The sequence below is a fragment of the Ciconia boyciana genome, chromosome 1 (assembly GCF_034638445.1).
Source record: "Ciconia boyciana chromosome 1, ASM3463844v1, whole genome shotgun sequence".
Taxonomy (NCBI): domain Eukaryota; kingdom Metazoa; phylum Chordata; class Aves; order Ciconiiformes; family Ciconiidae; genus Ciconia; species Ciconia boyciana.
Window position 1 is genome coordinate 61324570 of NC_132934.1, and position 19399 is coordinate 61343968.

Genomic DNA, 19399 nt, shown 5'->3' on the forward strand with positions numbered 1-19399 from the left:
GGGGGGCAGCGATCGCTGCTCGGGGACTGGCTCGGCATCGTTTGGCGGGTGGTGAGCGGTTGCATCACTTGTTTTTTCCTGGGTTTTGTTCCTCTCTCGCTCTCTTGTTGTTTTCCTTCTCACTACAGTTTGTTGTTGTTGTTGTTGTTCCAATTATTAAACTGTTCTTATCTCAACCCTCGAGTTTTCTTACTTTTGCTCTTTCGATTCTCTCCCCCATCGCACCGGGGGGAGGGTGAGCGAGCGGTTGTATGGTACTTAATTGCCGACTGGGGCTAAACCACAACCGTTGTGAATAGATTTTCAGGATATTTCTTCTCCCATTAAATTCAACACGGCCTTGTATAAAAATCACTTTAAGGTTGCTGGCACCACAACTCAAAACTTGCCAGCGAGGCCTGTGCTGTCTGATCAACTCCTGCTCAGTTACTAACCCACAGGCCTGCGGCGACTCTAACTTTGAGGCTTTCCCTTCTCATGCTGCTCAGCTGCACCGGGTGGGGGTGTATCACCTCCTTGTCTAAAGGCCAACACAACGAGATGGCTGCTTCGTGCCAGATTTCTTTTACTGCCCTAAAACTGAGCTAATTGTGTCTCTCCTCTCCCGTTTTAGTACTGCAAGCTGGGAGACAGGAGCTTGGATCCTCACAGATCACTACAAGGTGAAGAGAAACTTGCTGCTGAGGACAACATCAGAGAGAGGTGCAAGAAGCCTTGAGAAAGATTACCCTACCTCCTCCTCCTCCTTTCAGTGCACAGCCATGGCTGTATATAATTCCCTTGGCTCTGAGCCCAGCTGCAGGGAGTAAAAGCAAAGGCTGCTGCCATTAGCACCAAGGAGAGACCGATGCCCAGCTCTGCCCTTTCTTTCCCTCCCCGCACTGAGAGCTGGGAAGCTGGGATGCATCCTCTTCCCTCGGCAGCAGGGAACTGGCAGCAGCCATCTTTAGTCATGTTCCCTGCCTAAGTAGTAGGAAAAAAAACTTTTTAAGTGCTCCTTAATAACAATTTTCACCATCCTTGTTCACATACTGTCTCTGATAACTGCATATATACTCCTTTTTCATTGCTAAAGCAATCAGTTTACACTGCAAGATATAAAGTCTCTGGAGCAGGGCACAGTTACAGTTTAATTATGTGCTGCAACTCCTTTGGTCCTGAATCACCCCAGTTCAGCTCGCTGCAGCCTGAGTCTGGCTTTGTCTTTGTGGCCTTGCATTTAAATAGCTGATAGAAATTCTTCAAGCCTGAAAAGATACATGACCTGTCTGGCAGCAAAGAATGAAGAAAACTAACTCTTTTGAGCAAAAATGTCAGGGAGTTTATGGCAAATTTGTCAAATTATTTGGCAGATGACAAAATGCGACAAAACCAACTAGCTATTTAAAGGCTGTTTTATCTCATAAACCAAGTGATGTAAGTATAAATAAATAAGTATTAATACGTACATTTTTTTTACTGTTTGTATAAAGAAAAAAGTTTTTACAAAGCTTTTAACTCCCAATATTAATAAGAATACCTTCAGGCATTAAAAGAAAATACAACCACAGTTTTGCTGAAATTGAAAATACTTCCTTCAGGAGCCCACAGATCCCAGATACGATTGCACCTGCCTAAAATAAAACAAAAAAAAAAAAAGAGGCAGAGCAAACAAAATAAAGAGTCAAAACTAAGTCTGATTTTTATAAGATCTTTCAGAGTTAATACTGGGTAGAGCCCTGTACACATCGAATGCTCTTCTCCTCACGACACGCGGGTGTACAACCCGGGTGCACTGGTGTCTGTCCCAGGCAGTCCGGCTGCTGAGCCAGAGGAAGACACCCATGGCTAACCCTCGGTGTCCCTAGTCTGAGGCTTCATCACTTGCTCCCAAGGCTGACACCAATCACACTACACTGCTGTTCTAGACAGGCATTGAGTCACACGATATGGAAGGTTTTATATGATTAAAGCCTAAATTATTGCGCTTGGACCTTACAAACTTCTCATAGACAGGATTTCACATCGGGAACAGTCACAGAGTAATGGAGAGTTCAGGTGGTGATTAAGCAGAAGTGCATATCAGACCTGATAACAATGATGAATCATTAACACAACATGTAGAAAACCCAAATTTCTAGTGGGAAGTGCTTGTGAGAGCAACAGAAAATGCATCCTGTCTCACACAGGGTGTATTTTTTACTCACTGCATTTTCAGTGTATCAAGTCTTAAGGCATTTCCCCTCCCTGCTCCCTAGGACTCCTTCCCACCCTGAGCCCCAGCACACTGTACCCTCAGTTGTGCCAGCACAGTGGTTTGAGCAAGGATCTGCACTAGCCAAAAAACTTACAGGCAAAATAAATAAATTAATTAATATCTCATAGTAAAATCTAGTGTAGTCACATGCTGATAACTGTACTGTGACATGATACGGAAGCTATTACAATCTTATTAGCAAAGAATGCAACTAAGGTGTATTTCATGGTGTTTTGAAGATGCACCTTTAAATACTATATCAAGAATTTAATTTTGCAAGGATCAAAAGTAAATTATAATGAAGCCCACAGCTACGTCCCTCAGCCTTATAATTTTTGTTATATAATTTTGTTTACTACTAAATACAAATACATTGTATCTTCTGCAGGATTCCAACATGAGGGAAAGGAGATGATTATTCAAATTACAATAATTTTTCAAGTGTCAATTTTCTGACAGAATAACTTACGATGACACAAACATAAAATATAAATTGTTCCCAATGAAGCGCTGAAAGATGGATTAAAAAGAACTGTGGAACTACTTCTGGCCCTCATTTCCTCTTCTCTTTTTGGCCCTAATCTTGCTAAGACTGACACATCCACTGAACCTCAAGCATGAGAGTATTCCTCTTCCATTAAATGTGTCCACCACACTTTTAACAACAGAAGTTTAAACTGAGCTTGTTTTTAAGAGCTGCCAGAACAGAAGCCTGTATGGCTTTACTGTGTCTCCACTACGGCTCTTCTCTTCACACCTGCAAGCGTATTTTTATTTGTATGGTGCTTCAAACACTGAGCTGGGAAGGCAGACCTGGGACTCCCCGAAATAGAGGCAAACATGAGAGCTGCTCAGGGACAGGAGCTTTCATGAACTACCAGGAAAGAGGAGCATGAACTTTTTTTTAAATATATCTTTGACAAATTATTTTGACACATTATCTCCTTCAGAAGGCAGGGTTTGCTCCTGGAAGACACCTTTGAAAGGCTTCTCCCTACAGAGCCTCATTCGAGGTGAGAGAATACAGCAGAGGTGCCTGCATACTGCCAGTACATTTAATGAGATAATTACTCCGTCTTGTTTGTATAATGGTTATTGGCTTAGCATATTTGCAGCCCAGAAAAGAAACCATTCATTGCTCCCACATGTGCATAGCCATAGCGAAAGCAGTGTGAGAGCCACCTGAGCTCCGCTCTGCGGAGGGGAAGAGGAGGTGGGCCTGATGGCAGACAGTGCTGGCTGCTGCAGCTGCTGTCCTGCCAGGAGGGTTACGAGTTGCTGCAGTACTAGCACAACCTGTAATCACAGCCTCTTCTGGCCTTTGAGAGCCAGCGTGTCCTGCTCAGCACCCGAGCAGGATGGCAAAAGCAGCTGTGCCGCACAGCTGGGAGGTGAGCGTACCCAGAGCCGCTGGCTGCAGCCCTGTGGGCATGTGTGTGCGTCCTGAAGGGAGATTAAGAGATTTTACAGGCAGAATGAAACTCTGTTGTCACCTAATCTGAGCTGCATTTTGCCTCACCTCACCACCTACAGTGGTACTAACTGCACTGGTTTTCCCCAGTTATGCCATATCCTCTGATCTGGATGTGGTCGTATCACCAGCATAATTGAGAATCGCTATTTTTTACTGAAATTGTATGAGATGAGAAAGCTCGTGTTCTAGAAACATAGCCAAGGCTTGTGGTAATCATAATATCAGAGTCTGCACAATCACCATGCACTTATTTCACCACAGCCCTAGCAGTTGCACAGAAATCCCTCTCGTACACCTTCAGCTCTAGATTGGCTCCCATACTCCAAATTTTAAAGCAGTTTGCCAACAAGCATGACAATTTACCTAGTGCTCTGCACAGGGACCAGCATTTCTTCCACAGAAGTTTGCTTGTCACTGAAATAGAGATTTCAGCACCCAAACTACTGCCTGAGCCATGTACCAACTCGGATGGCACAACTGCAACAGCCCAACCCCTTATTTTTATTCATGGCTGCTCTTCTAATTTTTTCTACATTTGCCTTGAGAAACTGGGGAAAAAATTACAAAGTAACTGTGAGCAAAGGCATATAAAATGTAGATAACGTAAATATAAAGGGACCACCAAATTTTAGTGGATTTACAAGAGGACCTGTTGGAAAAATGAATACTCAGAAGTGATGACAGACTTAATTTTACAGTTCCTGTGACAGAGGAGGAACTCCTGTCATGCATATGGAGTCTTAGCACCCCTCCGAGTTATTTGTTCATCGTTCTCAGAGGGAAGAGTTATTCATCTCTTCCCACAGCATCTCTGCCAAGTGTCTCAGTACCGAGCTGGCCAGCAATACTGCCTAGCTGCTCATCTGATCTGTTAGCCAAGAGAAAGTGGTTGCAAACAGCAGATTTAGCAGGTAAAGGAAGTACCTCAAAAGCTCAGGAGGCTGACTGAAGGTCATGGAACCTCCCATTTCTAGTTTGCTAGCCCATGGTACTAACCAGATATCATATCTATCACAAAAATTTTCTGTGGCATTGATGGGATGATATTCTAGATCTTTTCTTTTTTAGGAAAACCATCACTGCCCTGACAGCTTCTCCTGTTGTCTGTCTCAGAATAAATGCTGAGGTCTGCATGATCCATTGAGGCTTTTCTCTGCAGAGCTTGTCTTGCTGAACGTGGTCCGAGACATGCCACCACCCAACAAACCCTCTGTTCATGCTGTCTGTGTAGCACTGTTGCTGCGGACAGAGAACTTCTAACCTCTTCAGCTGTTAAATTCATGATGTCTGAACAGTCTTTCTGCTTTGACTATCTGTTAGTGTGCTGCAAACCTAATTTCTAACTGCCATATGAATGAAAGTAAAGCAAAAAATGAGCCAGTACATTTAATATTTTCTCTGGTGCAAGTGAAAACTACGCCTTATAACACTTAAATGTCTTAGTTCAATTAGTCACATCAGCTTAGAAGACAAATCACTAGTTTAAAACAGTCCCTTCAAGGCAAAGAGACTATCCCTTTCTGTCAGGGGTAATGATTAGGAGATAAACCTGAAGTCTGACCCTCAAACTATTAAAAGCCTGCTCTAGTACCTGCTGCACATCACACCTGCTCTGCCTAGAAGCAGAGGATTCGTGTTCTGAATCTCCCACACACCTTGCAGCACAGCACTGCTGGTTATAGGCACGTCTGCCACCTGAGAAGTGTAATGCTGCTGGAGTGCTGCGAGGGCTGGTTACGGCAGCACGTTCAAAGCTTTTCCAGAACCACACTGTTTGAAAGAAAGCAAACAAAAACCACCTTGTCTCTGAAACCTCAATCTACTATACGACCAAGACCTGAGCAAGGTCTCCTAGCCTGGCCTCTGCACAGTTACGAACAACTGTGTGCCTGTAACATGACAGGGCTTGGCAGCCACTGGCTCCCATGGAGGGCGTTAAACTTACCGAAATCAGCTGAAATCAAGCAGAACAAGCTATTAGGGACAGCTAATCACACACACGGGGATTTTCTAAGATTTAGGCTTTCTTAGGTGATGTAATCTCCCTCCCCTCCATTGTCAAATGAAAGGTTTGTGAGACCTTATCAGGGCCATCGTCCAACCGCTCTTCCCTCCGATTACTCCATCACAGACACTCCTTGTTCACAAAACAGCTCCTCTTTGACCATCAAGGTGGACCTGCCACGCAGAGCCTGGTTTTGCTCCTCGCTGCCTCATTCACTGCCATCGGCTGGCAAGGCACATATCCTTCAGTCAGTGCGTGTGAGCTGTCAGGAACATCTTCAAGCTCCACAGGAAATCATGCCAGTGTCCTCCTTGGTCCTGCATAGCCATCTTCTGTTCTTCCAAGAGACCTGCTCCTCAGGGATGACAGTGACACATGGCCTTGGTGCAGATGGTAGAGCTGCTACTCTGACAAGCTGCCAGATACCTTGGTGCTTTGTTTGCTAATCTAACTTTTTATTTCATTTCCAACAGGGCAAAATGTCGGGCACTCTTGTTGCAGTCCTTTCTTTTGTTCTCGTTTCTTGGCATACAGTTCCCTTGGAACTATTTCAGGGTTAATGGACACTGGTCCAGGGCACTTACTAGATGTTGGCAGGAATGTTTTTGTCCTTTTTCTTTGACTCGTGATTCTGGTGAAGCATTGTGAAATTCACCATTATATCGCAAGAATGCAAAGAATAACTCTCTTGAATCTGTGAGAGCTCTTTCCTTTTGTTTAGCCAGGTCTTCGCTCCTAGTACTGATTTTCTGTTAACCCATTTGATAAAGTATATTAAAAAATTTGCATGCTGTGTTTAAACTGATATAACAAAAAGCACGATAGTTCATTGTCTTTTAACTCGCCTAGAATACTTGGGTAGGAAAACTGGAATTTATGAGATGTTGCTTTCTTGCTACGCTGTGTACTATGCAGAAGTTCATCTAAATGTGATACCTTCACTGAAGTACTCTGTCAACAATATTCCTCATTAAGAAGCTGCATCCCAAATGTAGATCAAGCACACTCAGGAACCCTAGAATGCAAGCTTCCTCTGCGTATTGATTCTGGCATTTAGGGCAGCCTCCAACCTGGATCAGACAGGACTTCAAAGTCCTATCCATTCCCTTCTCTGGAATCACAGATCATATTGCTATTGCATTTCCAACGCAGTATGCATGTTAATTGGGAGTAGCCATTTCACTCTCCCAGTCACACACAGATGCTATCTATCATTTTATTTTGAAAAGTTAGTTTTACCAGACCAGTAAACAGTCACTTGGGTTTTGCCACATCAAGGCCATTCCTCATTTAACAGGGAAGAGAACCTCACCTGGTCCAATTTCAGTGCAGTGACATTTCCTCACTTTCACCTAAGATCATTTAAGCTAGTGACACCAGTAGCTGACCAGTTCAGCTCTCCCAGGGCACTTAACTTACATGGGCGTGCAACATGCAGCCGGTCTTTTCATCAGTAGGGTAATCACACATATCATGTGCTTTCTAAGCACCAACTCTGCCTACAGCAAAGCTTCTGCATACAGCCTCACGCTTCTACAGCATGACATGTTACAGATCTTCAGTCCTTCAGGGTCTGCTGCATGAACCAATGTAAATGCTATCATTGTCTCCGATTTATCCGCAATGTTTCCTTCCAAGAAAAAGCAAACATGCCCCTTGATTCTTGCCAGTCCTATTCTCTCCCAGAATAAAGGGCAATCTCTTGATGCCCTTTTTGCCCCTAATTTCATTAGCTTCTTACGCTATAGAAATAATGTGAGGCACACTAGAGACCTCATAAGAGGAGGGCCTTCACTTCTGGGTACCTATCACAACATCTCTTCTACTCCTACCCCACAGCAGTCTCTGCTCACTAGCTCTTGGGTTAAACATTCCTGGCTGCTACCATGGTCCCTCAGCTCACCAGTGTGCATGAGAAGACATGGAGTCCTCAAATCCTCAATTCAGCTCCGCTTCACCAGTGCACAAGGCTGGAGTCACTTGGCTGAACAGGAAGTCTGTGACTCAACAAGAAACAGGATTTGCATCAAGTACCCATGAAATGCTTCCCTCTGCCTCAGGAGCCGACGAATCCAGCAGACAAGCCAATTTGGCACAGAAACAGTAGTACATCAGTAAGACGGGCCCACAAAGATGACAAAACAAAAAGATGTGAGATGGGTGGGAGATGCAAGAAACGCTGGCTGTGGGGCTCAGGGAGGCGAGAGAAGAGGGAGAAGGCTGGTCATTGGAAAGGAGGTGAAAAAGGAAGGGAAAGAAAAGGAAACAAAAGAATGAACGACAAAGAAAAGGGCACGGTCAAAAATAAAGTATAGGAGGAAAGAGTAACTATAGAGAGGACACTTTTTTAAAATCAGAAGAAAAGAGGTCAACTCCTGAAGGAATAGGACTACAATAAATATTTCTCATCAGAAACAGCATCCAGTCAGGCGGACTGAAAGAACAAGAGAAAAAGACAGACAGACACATATGTGCAAAAAAACCTCAGGTGTCAGGATGTAATCATAGCAGTAAGGAAGAGACAATCACTTGACTAAAGCAGAGTGTCAATCAAAGGAAAGAGATACTGTACTTATTCAAATGGTGGCCACTTTTCCTCACTATTCCACTCACTCCACTATTCCACTGTTTCCTCACTATTTGCACCTCTGTTCCAAACCTAGCAGTTGCTCACTACTGTCAATGGATGCAGCCATTACATTACTCACAACCATTTTTGTGAGCAAATATGGCACTAACTAGACAGAAACAAATTTATTTCAGCTCTCAACATGCACCCAGAGAATATCTGCATACCAAAACCAGCAGAGAGGACATTCATAAATCATCATAACATACTCCCACAAAGACTGGTACCTCTCAGAACTAATCTGTGTATACAGAGCAAGCATTTCATGCTATTAAGTTTACAGCCTAAATGTGCTTGTCGGAAAGGCTTCACTCAGTCCTGATGTGCCTAGACTTACAGATTCATAAACCTTGTATGAATTCAGTGCCTTCCACACTGTCTCTTCCCTCCTTTTAGAAAGTACTATGAAACTGGACCAGTGCTTTTAAAACCAGGAGCCTGGCTTTTCTGAGAAGCCTCCAGTCTCCTCTGAACAATATGCAAAGCAAACTCAGGGAGGGAACATGAGAAAAAAGAGAAGTCTTCTTTCCTCCTTCTTTTTTTTGCCTAAGACTCACCAAAACAAGAGTCTAGTATTGAATATTCAGCACTGAACACTAACTGCTCAATAGACGGTCTGTTTGCAGAGCTCAAAGTGGAAATGACCGAGCAAGGAGGAGAGGTGAACACACTGCTCCATCCATGTGATCAAACCGCTCTGTAAATGCAGTCCTCTCCAGTTCCCCCCACCTCGTTACAATGGAGGCCATTTGCTGCCCTACCACAACGCATTTTAAAAAAATGTTTGCATTAGAGGGGCCCTCACACCAGTATTGTCCCCATGACTCTGCGTTTAAGAGAGGAATGTGAGCTCCAACGTTGGGAAACCTGTGCTAGCCAGTCAATCCGACCAGCAGGATCTGTTATTGCCACCGCTTGGGAGGAAGAACAGGGCACAGTTTACAGAGGAGCAGAGCACCCTGCTGGGTGTCCCAGCTCGCAGCCTGCAAAAGGCACGGAGTAAACCTCACCCAGCAGCTGCTTTGTTCTGCCGTGGACCTCGGAGGTCTCTTAAGCGCTCCTCCTCCGAGTGTGTGTGTGCCACACAGTGAGCACCCCAGAGGCCCAGCAGGGCCACAGGCTGGTGTGCAAACACAACCCACCATTTAGCAAATATGCCGTTTGCACACAGCCTCTCATAAGGCCAAATTTTCCTTGATAACTACAATATAAGTCATTCTACCCTTGACCCCGAGAGGCCCAGAAGCAGCAGCCGCCTTTTACGGACATGAGGTGCGTGTTGCAGACCTGTTGTGCTCAGCGTGAGAATTCCTGCTCTGGCTCTTGTGCCGTGTCTGCTCCTGACAGGATCTTCTGTCTTTACACGCAGCACCAGGCATGGCTCCTCTCCTGCCGACCCCGGGGTGCCAAGCACGTTGGCCAGCAAATCTCTGACCTGCTGCTTGGCCAGGTCTGACAGAGAGAGACCTGGAGCTGAAAGGCTGTGCCGAGGGGCGAGTGAGGCTCTGCAAAGAAGCCCATTCCCTCTATCCAATGCACGAGCCAATGCACCTAGGGAACAGCCATCGCAGGAGCAGGCACGTCTCGTCACAGACAGCATGCCACTGCTGTGCCCTGACATGTAGCACTTGTGGGGCTGGACTCCACTTCCACATTTGCTCGCACCACATTTTTTACAGTGTCTGCCAGGTGACTGTCAGCTTGAGGACCAGGCAGGAATTTTTGTTTCCCTGTGTTGCTTAGGTTTTGTAGGGAGTAGAGGGACGGGAAGAATTTTGCTTTTCTCTAAACATTGAAGATGGCAACAGCTAAGAGCAGGGTACCTACAAGCTATGTTGCAAAAGCTAACAGCATTAAATATTAATTGGCTTAATTAGGACACCTGGCCACATGTCCAGGATTAAACTGCATGTCAGATGAGATGGGCACCACACAAACCAGGTTGTTGAAGATTTTTCCCCCCTCCTTTGAAGGGTAGGGTCTACTTCCTATGACCATCCATGAATTTTATTCAACAAATGACCTGTTTCTGCAAGATCCTAGAACATTAGCAAAACACACAGCCTTTCCTGCTTGTCCTCTGACACACAGTAGCTTTTGATCTTTTGCAGCAGGTTGCACCCTTGCTACAGGGTGCTGGAAAGTGCCATGGGTTGTGGGAAGGGTGTTCTTTGGGGCCTTTCAAATCAGGTATGCACTGCCATCACCATGGGGGACCGGCCTCCAGGACACAGGTGGTTCCTCCCAACACTGGAGGACCGCTCCTGAGATCCCACCGATGAACTGGGCTCCCCCTCCATACTGCCCTTCCTCAGCTGCAGCTGAGGTAGTTTTAGCACTTCTGAAATAGTTTAGCAATAAATAGGATTCTGGGGGGCAAGTATGTTAACCCTTCTATCATTGCATTTAGTAGTATCTGTATTTACCCCTACATTTGGCTTTTTTCACTGCTTTTAAATTCCCCTTGCCACTGCATTTCTGGCATTTTCTTGCTTTACAAGTTTAGCACAAGCTAGATCTGAATTTACAGATCTATGCAAGAACAGAAAGCTCATGCCTGTTTTGTTGACTTAGGGATCTCATTTGCAAACTTACATTTGCATGTAAGACATTTTTCATATGGTGAGTTCTACCTGACTTAATGTGAGTGTCTGTAAGTCTTGCCCCAAGTAGCCAAACCAGTAAAAATGGGTGCATTAAAGAAAACCAGACAGTCTGACAGTGTTATTCTAAACAGTTTAAATAATTTAAAAGTTTAAAAAGAGAAGGCAGCAAAGGTGAGCAACAACAAGTAGTTATATTTCTAGTGACGGTACTCTTAAAAAAAAAAAAGCAATGATTTCTAACACTCAAAACTTGTACTTCTTACTTCCAGGCAAATCTCCTTTTTTCTAGATACAATCTCAGCAAGCAAATCAAAACCCCTAGCAAAGAGGATTTTGTGTTTCTAAGTGTTTGAGTCTATGCCATGGGATTCATGAGCACCCAGAGCTCCAGCAGGGAGTTTGTCAGAGCAATGACCACAGCATCAGACTACGGCAAGCCTAGAAAACCCATGAAATCCCAGCGTATGTCCCCAGCCTGCTGCTCTGAAATTAATGCCTCTAATTCCCAGGGCTGTAAGTTTCAGGGAATCGCTCATTCAGAGAATGTTCCAGCTATCTAAAATGTATTGTTTCCCATTACCATAATATTTGGGATCCTGCACAAAAATGCTCAGGATAAGCTGCTAATTAATTGCGAAGCCATCATTCATAGCTGTGAAGCGACTCCTTGGTTCCCGTAACAAATTCCATCTTAGAGAAATTAAGTTCATTTACCAATAAAAGAAAACAAAGTGCTTAACTGTAGCTGAAGTGAAGGAAATGAGACAGCGCTGAGCCCTGCGTTTCAGTCTTGAGGCAATTTAATCTGCAAATGAGCTTTTTCTTCCTTACTGGGTGCAGTGAGAGACAAGGCTCTATTTAACCCTCTCCGCTTTTCCTGATTTCAAGTTTATCACAAAGGGAAGAATGGCCAAAAATATTTAACCCAACACTTAATTATATACAGAGAATGAAACCGCAGGTCTTGCAGCAAGCCAGAAAGACTCTGCCACTGACTTTAAGCACCATTTCTAACGCCGGCTAGTATTTTATAGCTAATAAACTGCTCTTGCTGCAAATCTCCTGGGAGAAAATAAATGGGAAGGAAGACAGGCCAGGACTGCTAGTTATGCATGTAAAATAGCTGCAATTAAGTTATTACATATTCCCAGCGTTGGGAGGGATCATTACGAGCTAACCCTGGGCACCTGCCCTCTCCAAGGCACACACATGGACTTCAACAGGTGTCTCCCTTGTGGAGCCATTGCAGGATGAGGACCCATCTCTAACAGCAAATTGGATTACAGTTTTAAACACTCACAGGAACTCTCCGACACATACGTACAATTCTACAGGACCTAAAAGATGTGTGTAACCATGATTTTCGTACAGACATATTAAAAAAACCTACACAGGCCTCCACTGGCATAATCATCACCACGTAGTCTTCCTTCCTACGCTTGTTATCTATAGGATCGCTCAGCCATCAAATATCCTTTATGCTATCCATCTTCCTAACTAGAATGTTAGCAATCAAATCCCCACGGCCGCCGGGGCGCTGGGCTCCAGCAGGGTCGAATCGTATGGGGTATTCATTTTCAGACACAATGAAACAAATGGAAAATCCAGCACAGATGCAGGGAAACAGACAAGTGGGTGAACTCAGAAAATTCACAAACCTCAGTGCTCACGGAATTGTGAGCTAATTATTTGGACTGGAATGTCACATCAAGTATCCCCAAAGGACTGACCTTATATTTGTATTAGTTACATGACAGCCCACTGCTGCTCTAAAGGCATTGTCATGAACCATCAAGCCCTGGGTGTGTTTAAGGCCACCTCTTCAAAAGTCTTCATCTCAAGAGGTACTAATGTTTCATCACCACGCGGATTTCAGTGATCCCGCAATTTCATCTTTATTTTGCTATGGTGAAATCCTATGTACCGAAATAATATCCCAGGGGAGGCTCCTCCTGATGGCTGTCCTAACTTGCAAACCACTTGCAAATTAAGCTAAAAAAATGCAAAGGTGTTTACATTGGGAGATGCTGCAGATTTTACAGCTATGCTGACCTTCTTCCTGGCCTGCGCACTCACTGCACCAGTGGCTGAAAACCAGCCTTATTTTCTAAAAGCAACCAAGCCAACGACCCTGATGGAAGCAGGGTACTGTACCAGTGACTTTCTGCGGGACAGCTCTAACTCCCGTCACGCGTATCTTAGCACAAAATGGTCTCGTCTCATTTCAAGAAGATCTTTTGCTCGATAGATGTTTACTACAGTGAAGGTGCAGCTGCAATAGACCAACTGAGGCTACAGGTTTCTTTACAGGCTCACAGACAAAAGTTTAATCTGTTTGAATCCAGAGTCCCTTCTTTAATGAGGGTTTTACCCAAATAAAATCTTGAGGACTGTAAACCCTAAACCGTAACTTAAATAAATGAAATAGTTTCATATAGATGTCTGGCTATTCTAAGGCAAAAGCTTGTTTTAGTTCTTATTTTCTTTCCATCCTTTTAAAGACCTTTTCCTTATTGCAGGTAAATAACAGACTGCAGAGCAAAGTACCGCAATTCCCCCTCCCTAAGTATTTTAGAATTAATTCATTAGCAGACAAATAAATCAGAAAATCATTCTTTTCTCTGAGTCAGAATTAGAAGATGAACTTGTTAACTCAGGGTAATTTTGACCAACTTACAAACCTCTAGAAAATCCCCACAGATTTTACAAACTTCTAAAAAAAACCCCTCAGGAATGAAGACCTGATCCAGTCCCGGGACTCCCGTTTAGATCCAAGTCCTGCTGCTGCTGAAGCAGAGGGAGCTGCCAAGGATCGGGCCCTACTGCACAAACATTGTCTGCAGGAACACCGCAGCCAGCAGGAAAGAAAACATTTTTGTTGATTTTGTTGTTGTTGTTTTTCCATTTCTTTCACGTGTGAAATCGTATGAGATATGAAATGACGTAAGACAAATAGTCCAGTTCAATTATATAAAGGAACAGTGGTATTTCTTTTGCATGTCCATATCATATCAAATTTAGGATTTAAAAGAATCATTGGATCATCTTAACTGCTCAGCAGGTAAGAGCCTTTATAAACACAAATCCTGGAATGGTAAAGAACTTTTTTTACTTATTGGAACAAAAATAAATCACATTTTTGCTGGGGTATGAAAAGTACTCAAGCAAAGAAAGGAAAAAAAACCAACAGCAAGTTCCTCTTTATCTGTTAGTAAACTGTGTTGCAACAAGCAAAGCAAACAGTTTTCAGCAGCAAAATCGACACACATTTGGATCAAAAAACATGGAGACCTAGGGTCGTACGCTTAGCGTTATACATATGTTCTGAAACGTCATGGCTGCTCTGCCAACTAGCATTCAGGTATTTATCATCAATATCGGTGATTTCATTAATTGAACCAGGATCTGAAAGCCATTAATTCTCTTCAACCGGTGCTTATACACTAGCTCCTTTTAAAATAGCAAGCTCATAGCAAAGGTCACCCGCTACTGCCGCAACACCCATATATCGGTAAGATATAGACCAAAATCTGGCCACCACCACAACGTGTTCCTCTCGGGCGCCAGAACCCACTTTTTGTGGTTCACACAAACTGCGTTAAGGGCCTAATCCCAACGTCCTTGAGAGCACTGACAGGCTTTCTGCTGCCTTTAATGGGGTTTGGATCAGCTCCTAAGTCTCAGCTTCGCGTCCCAAGGATCTCATCCATCTAGCACTTTGAAACCAGCGGAGTTTTTGCCTGGCTCCAACACTGAAATAACGAGGGACATTTATTGAGTCGTGCAGAAAAGTTGCACTCCAAGAAAGCGCCTCCTTTCCCTGCGGCTCCTGCTCCCTGAAGCGGTGCGGCGGGGAGCTTTCCCGGGGTGCCGCGGGGAAGGGGAGGCCGGCAGCCCCCCGGGAAATCCACGCCGCCTCGCGTCCCCGCACGCAGCTCCCTGGCCGGGCGGCACCCCGAAAGCCCGGTGCGGGGTCCTGCGGGGGGAGAGCTCCGTCGGGGCGGCGGGGGGGGCCGGGCACCGGGGCGAGGGCGCTCCCCTGGCGCCGGCTGCCAGCCCGCGGGGCCGCCGCGGCCGCGGGGCCCCATCCCGCCCCCGGGCGTGGAGCCCCGCAGGCAGCGCCTCGCACTCACCGTGCCGGTGTCACTAGGGGGGGCTGCGGCTGTGGAAACCTGCTATTAATACTCGGGATCTCCCGCGAACTCTCCCTCCCCCGCCCCAGCCGCCCTCCGGGGCTCCCCGGGTGCTGGCCCGCCCGGCCCCGGGCACACACCCCGCCCTCGGGCCCCGGTGGGCTCTGCCGGGGGAGGCGATGGGGTCCCGGTGCAGCGGGCCCCGGCCCCCCGGCAGGCTGCGGGCACGGAGGTGTCGGGGGGCCGGCGGGGTGTGGGGTGAGAGCCGGGCCGAGCGCAGGGCAGGCGGCGGCGGACGCGCTCCCGCAAGCCCCAAAAGGCAGGCACGGCCCCCCGGGGCCACCCCTTTGTGCCCCACAGCGAAGGGGCGGGCGGGCGGGCGAGCCCTGGCGGCGGCTGCGAACTTGCCCGGCGGCTCGCCGGCTCCCGGCCTGGCTCGGAGGAGTTAGGGGCTTCAGAAACGACGGCGGGGGGCGGGCGGGCGCCTGACGGAGTTAACGGCGGCGGCGAAACGATGCGGGGAAAGACGCCGCAAACAGCCCGGGAAGGGCCGTGCCACCCCCCGGGCGGGTGCCCCGCTCCCCGGCCGCGGGCCGGGCCCCGCCGGGCAGCGGGAGAGCTCCCAGGGCGGCTCCCCGCCAGCGCCGCCGGTGCCGCCGGGGCAGCCGCGCCGTGCCCGGGCCGGGCCGTCGGGGCCGGGCGCTGCCGCTGCCGCCGCCGGTGCCCTGCCGGCCGCCTGCCAGGGTTAGGCGGGGAGCGGCCGGAGAGGGGGTTTCCTGGGCCCCCAGAGGGCCAGAAATCGGTGTAGGCTGGGTGACAGCCCCACGGGTGACTGCCCAGGTTAGGGAACGTGAGCGAAAGTCGATGGAAGCGCACGGCACCGCTGGGGGAAGGTGAGGGAACCAAACCATTCCCCCGCCTTAAAATTAGAGCCGTGGGTGATTTTTTTTTATCCCGCTGGTTTAGGGAAAAACTGTTAAGGAGAAATTAAAACATGACTGATTTTTTTCAATGAAGCCATATTTCTCCACAATGCAAAAGGATCTTTACATAACAACTGAAACTCAGGAGAAAAGCTAATTGGATTAAGTCCTCTGAAAGGGAGGTTAAGGTGTCTGAATGAGACAACTGCAAAGCTCCACTTTTCTTGCCATCTGTTTAGCAAGACTAAAGTGTTTTCTGATTAATATTATCTTAATCAATCGTGCTGCCATTTATATATAACCATACTGAATTTAAGGAACGAATAGTAGGGAGGCTCAGCCCGAGGATGGACAATTTTGAATGCAGGGATAGAAAACGCGGGGCTTTTTTGGTTGGGCTTGATTTTTTTCTTTCCCTAAAGACCCGTTACTGTCGACAACGAGAAGTTGCCAGCAGTGCCCTGAACTCCGGCTCGGCAGTGCGGCTGGACAGCAGGGCAACTTGCTTTTACACCCCAGTGGCTCCTGCACACGCTCTGACCTGAACACAACGATTCCTTCCCCGCCAAGCACTTGCTCCCCGGAACACCCCCCCGGGTTTTGTCCCGGGGCCCCGGCAGGAAAAGGGGCCCAAACCCGGCTGGTGTCGCCGGTGGCGGGCGAGGGGCCGGGCCCGCCCGGTGCGCCGAGGACGGCGGCAGGCGCAGCCGAGCAGGGCGGGCCGCCTCCCCTCCACTTCGCTTTTTTTTTGTTTGTCTGGTTTTAATCAATATTTCAATTTTACAAAACGCCCGTCGGGCCGCGTTGGGGACGAGGGCTGGGAAAGCCCTTGGCGGCTTCGGGGCGGCGGGGAGCGAGGGGGGTCCGAGGCCGGGGCTGCCCTGCCCCGCCGCCCCTTGCCCCGTCCCCACCCGCACCGGCCACACCGGCACGGCGCCGGGCGACCCCGGAGGAGCCGGGACGGAGCTGCGGGCGCCCCGGGGGAGCGCCGGGACGCGGCCCGCCGCGGCCGTCGGGGAGGCGCGGGGGGACCCGATCCCGCTGCGGGCTCCGGCGGGGCTGGCGCAGCCCGGCTCTCCGCTCCCCGGGCGCCGTGCCGGCCATCACAGCCGGGCACGGCGACCGCAGCCGGCACAGCGGCTGCAGGAGGGGACGGGGCAGGTCAGGAGCGGGGGAGCCGTCCCCGGGCTGCGCCCGACCTAACCTGCGAGCTGTCCGCCTGGGAAACGCCTGGGCGGGGAGGGAGGGAGGGAGGGAGGGGAGGAGGGGGTGTTTTCCGGTGCTAATAAAATAAACGAAAACGGCAAAGGCGACCGTGGCGGCTGCCGGCCCTCCGCTGCCTGCGGGCGCGCCGGGCCCGCGCTCAGGGCAGCGCGTAGCGGTTACGGCCGCTGGAAGCCCGGCTCGGCAGCGCGGGGGGAACGGGGGCACGGCCGGCGGGAGAGAGCGGGCCGCCGTTTCGGGAGGCTGCCGGCTGACAGCCGCGGTGGGAAGACCTAGGCCTGGGCCCTGCCCCCGGGCAGCGCCGGCGCCCTGCCGCCCCGCGTCCCCCGCCGCCGCCCCCGGGCCGGGCCGGGCAGAGGCGGCCGTCGGGTGGCGGGGCGCGGGCTGCGGCCCTCGGGGCGAGCGGCCCCTCCGCTGCGCCTGTCCGCCCGGCCTCCCGCCGGGGCTTCTCCCCGCTTGCGGCGCTCGCTGGCGGGACTGCGGCCGCCCTTCTCCCGTCCGGTTACCGCACCGTCCGAGTCATCGTCTGGGGCTGCGGGGGGAGAGACCCACCCTGCCCTTCCCAGGCTCCCTCCCCTCCAAAGCAGCCCAGCCCCGGCTCTGCCGGCCCGACGAGACGACCTCGGTGCTGGGCTCGCCCCAACCCACCAACCATCTTCCCTAATAAACCTCGTTTCCTCGCCCCTCTGAAAGGCTCCGCTCAAACCTCAGCGAGCGCCTAAAACTAGAAGCGGAGAGGAAATAAGTTTGCCGGCCGGCAGCCTATGGAGGAGAAAAGAAAAAAAAAGAAAGGAAGGAAAAAACCACCCTGTGCTCCACCGCATCCGCAAGGGCAACCGCAGGGCTCCAGCCCAGGGGCGAGAGCCCCCCGCACCCCGCTCCCCCGCACGCCCGGCGCATCTGCCTGCCAGGCCGGTACGGCGGCGGCCCCCCCCGCTGCCGCCCGCGCTGCCCCCGCCGCCACGGTCAAGTTGAAAAGTCCTTCCTGGCGTGGAGAGGAGCCCGCTGCCTGCGGGGGGGACTTACCTGTGGAGTCCATGTCGGGTTCCTCCAGCAACCCGCAATGCATGCTCTTCCCATGGACGGGACGGGAGCCCCAAGGTCCCGGGGTGTGGAGAGCCCCTATCTCAGAGATGCGCGGGGGAGAGGGAGCAGGGTGGCGGCGAGGGGGTGGGGAGGGAGGGCAGAGGCAGATAGTTGGGGGGGCAGCGCGGGAGAGAGGGACACTCCGTAATCCAGCAGGGCAAAGCCAGACCCGTCAAAATGTTTGCGGATGTTTCATGGGAAAAAGCATCATTTTATAGAAGCCCTGATGGGAGAAATGTCATTGATAGGCCAGCCAGCCTGATGAATGGCTGCTACTCAGATGGGGATGTGGCAAGGCTCAATGTGAAGCCCATTGTGATGCTGTTTTGAATAAGAAAAGCTTTCCTCCAAAAAGGGGGGCCTTAGATCTACGCAATCCCAACACTTCGACTTCCCTCTTCTATTAGAGCATTAGAAACGTTTTTCTTATTTAAAGTTCCAGCGGCCTTTCCACTCCTCCCTTCCCTCCCCCAGCCCCCACCCAAGGTCCTTGGCTCATTACAGCCCGACATCAAAATTGGCTTAGATCTTCAAACGGGCAGTAGGTTTGGGGTTGTGCTCTTTGGGGCTGCGGGTGTGCGTGCAGCGCCGCCGAGCTCCCCTCCTCCTCCTCCTCCTTCTCCTCCTCCTCCTCCTCCTCCTCCTCCTGCTCCCGGTGGGCTCTGGGTTGGGATCCTTCGGGGGCACATGGCGTTGGAAGCTGCACAGCTTCCCAAATATCTTGCAAGCTTAGTTTATTGGGGGGAAATAAAGGGCGATGTGTGTGGGTAGGGAAGGGGGGTGAGGGGACAGAGAAGTTGCCGGTGTCTCGGCGAGCGGTGCTGGCCTTGCAGATCCGCGCAGGGAATCCCACGCGCCTCCCCGCCGCCCCGGGAGGCGAGGGCAAGGCGGGCTGGGGGCCGCCCCGCCACCGGCCTCTCCGCCAGCGGAGAGCGGCTGGCCCGGAGAGCTTTCCGTGGGACCGGGGGGAAAGCGGGGGGGTGGGAGATCCCGACTGCCAGGAGAAATTAAGGACCAAAGGGGTGCGTTTTCAAACTCGTGTTCCCTTCCAGCTTTAGCCCGAGGATGCGAGGATCCCTTTTC

The 19399-nt window shown here is 49.7% G+C and overlaps 1 protein-coding gene across 1 annotated transcript in view; it reads right to left on the reverse strand.

Moving 5' to 3' along the window:
• RFX4 (regulatory factor X4) overlaps positions 1-18269 on the reverse strand; it is a 98390-nt gene extending 80121 nt beyond the window's left edge. Inside the window, exon 1 of the mRNA XM_072866636.1 lies at positions 18257-18269. Within this exon, the coding sequence (XP_072722737.1) occupies positions 18257-18269 (13 nt within the window). The remainder of the gene's footprint in view (positions 1-18256) is intronic.
• Between the last annotated feature and the right edge of the window lie 1130 nt (positions 18270-19399).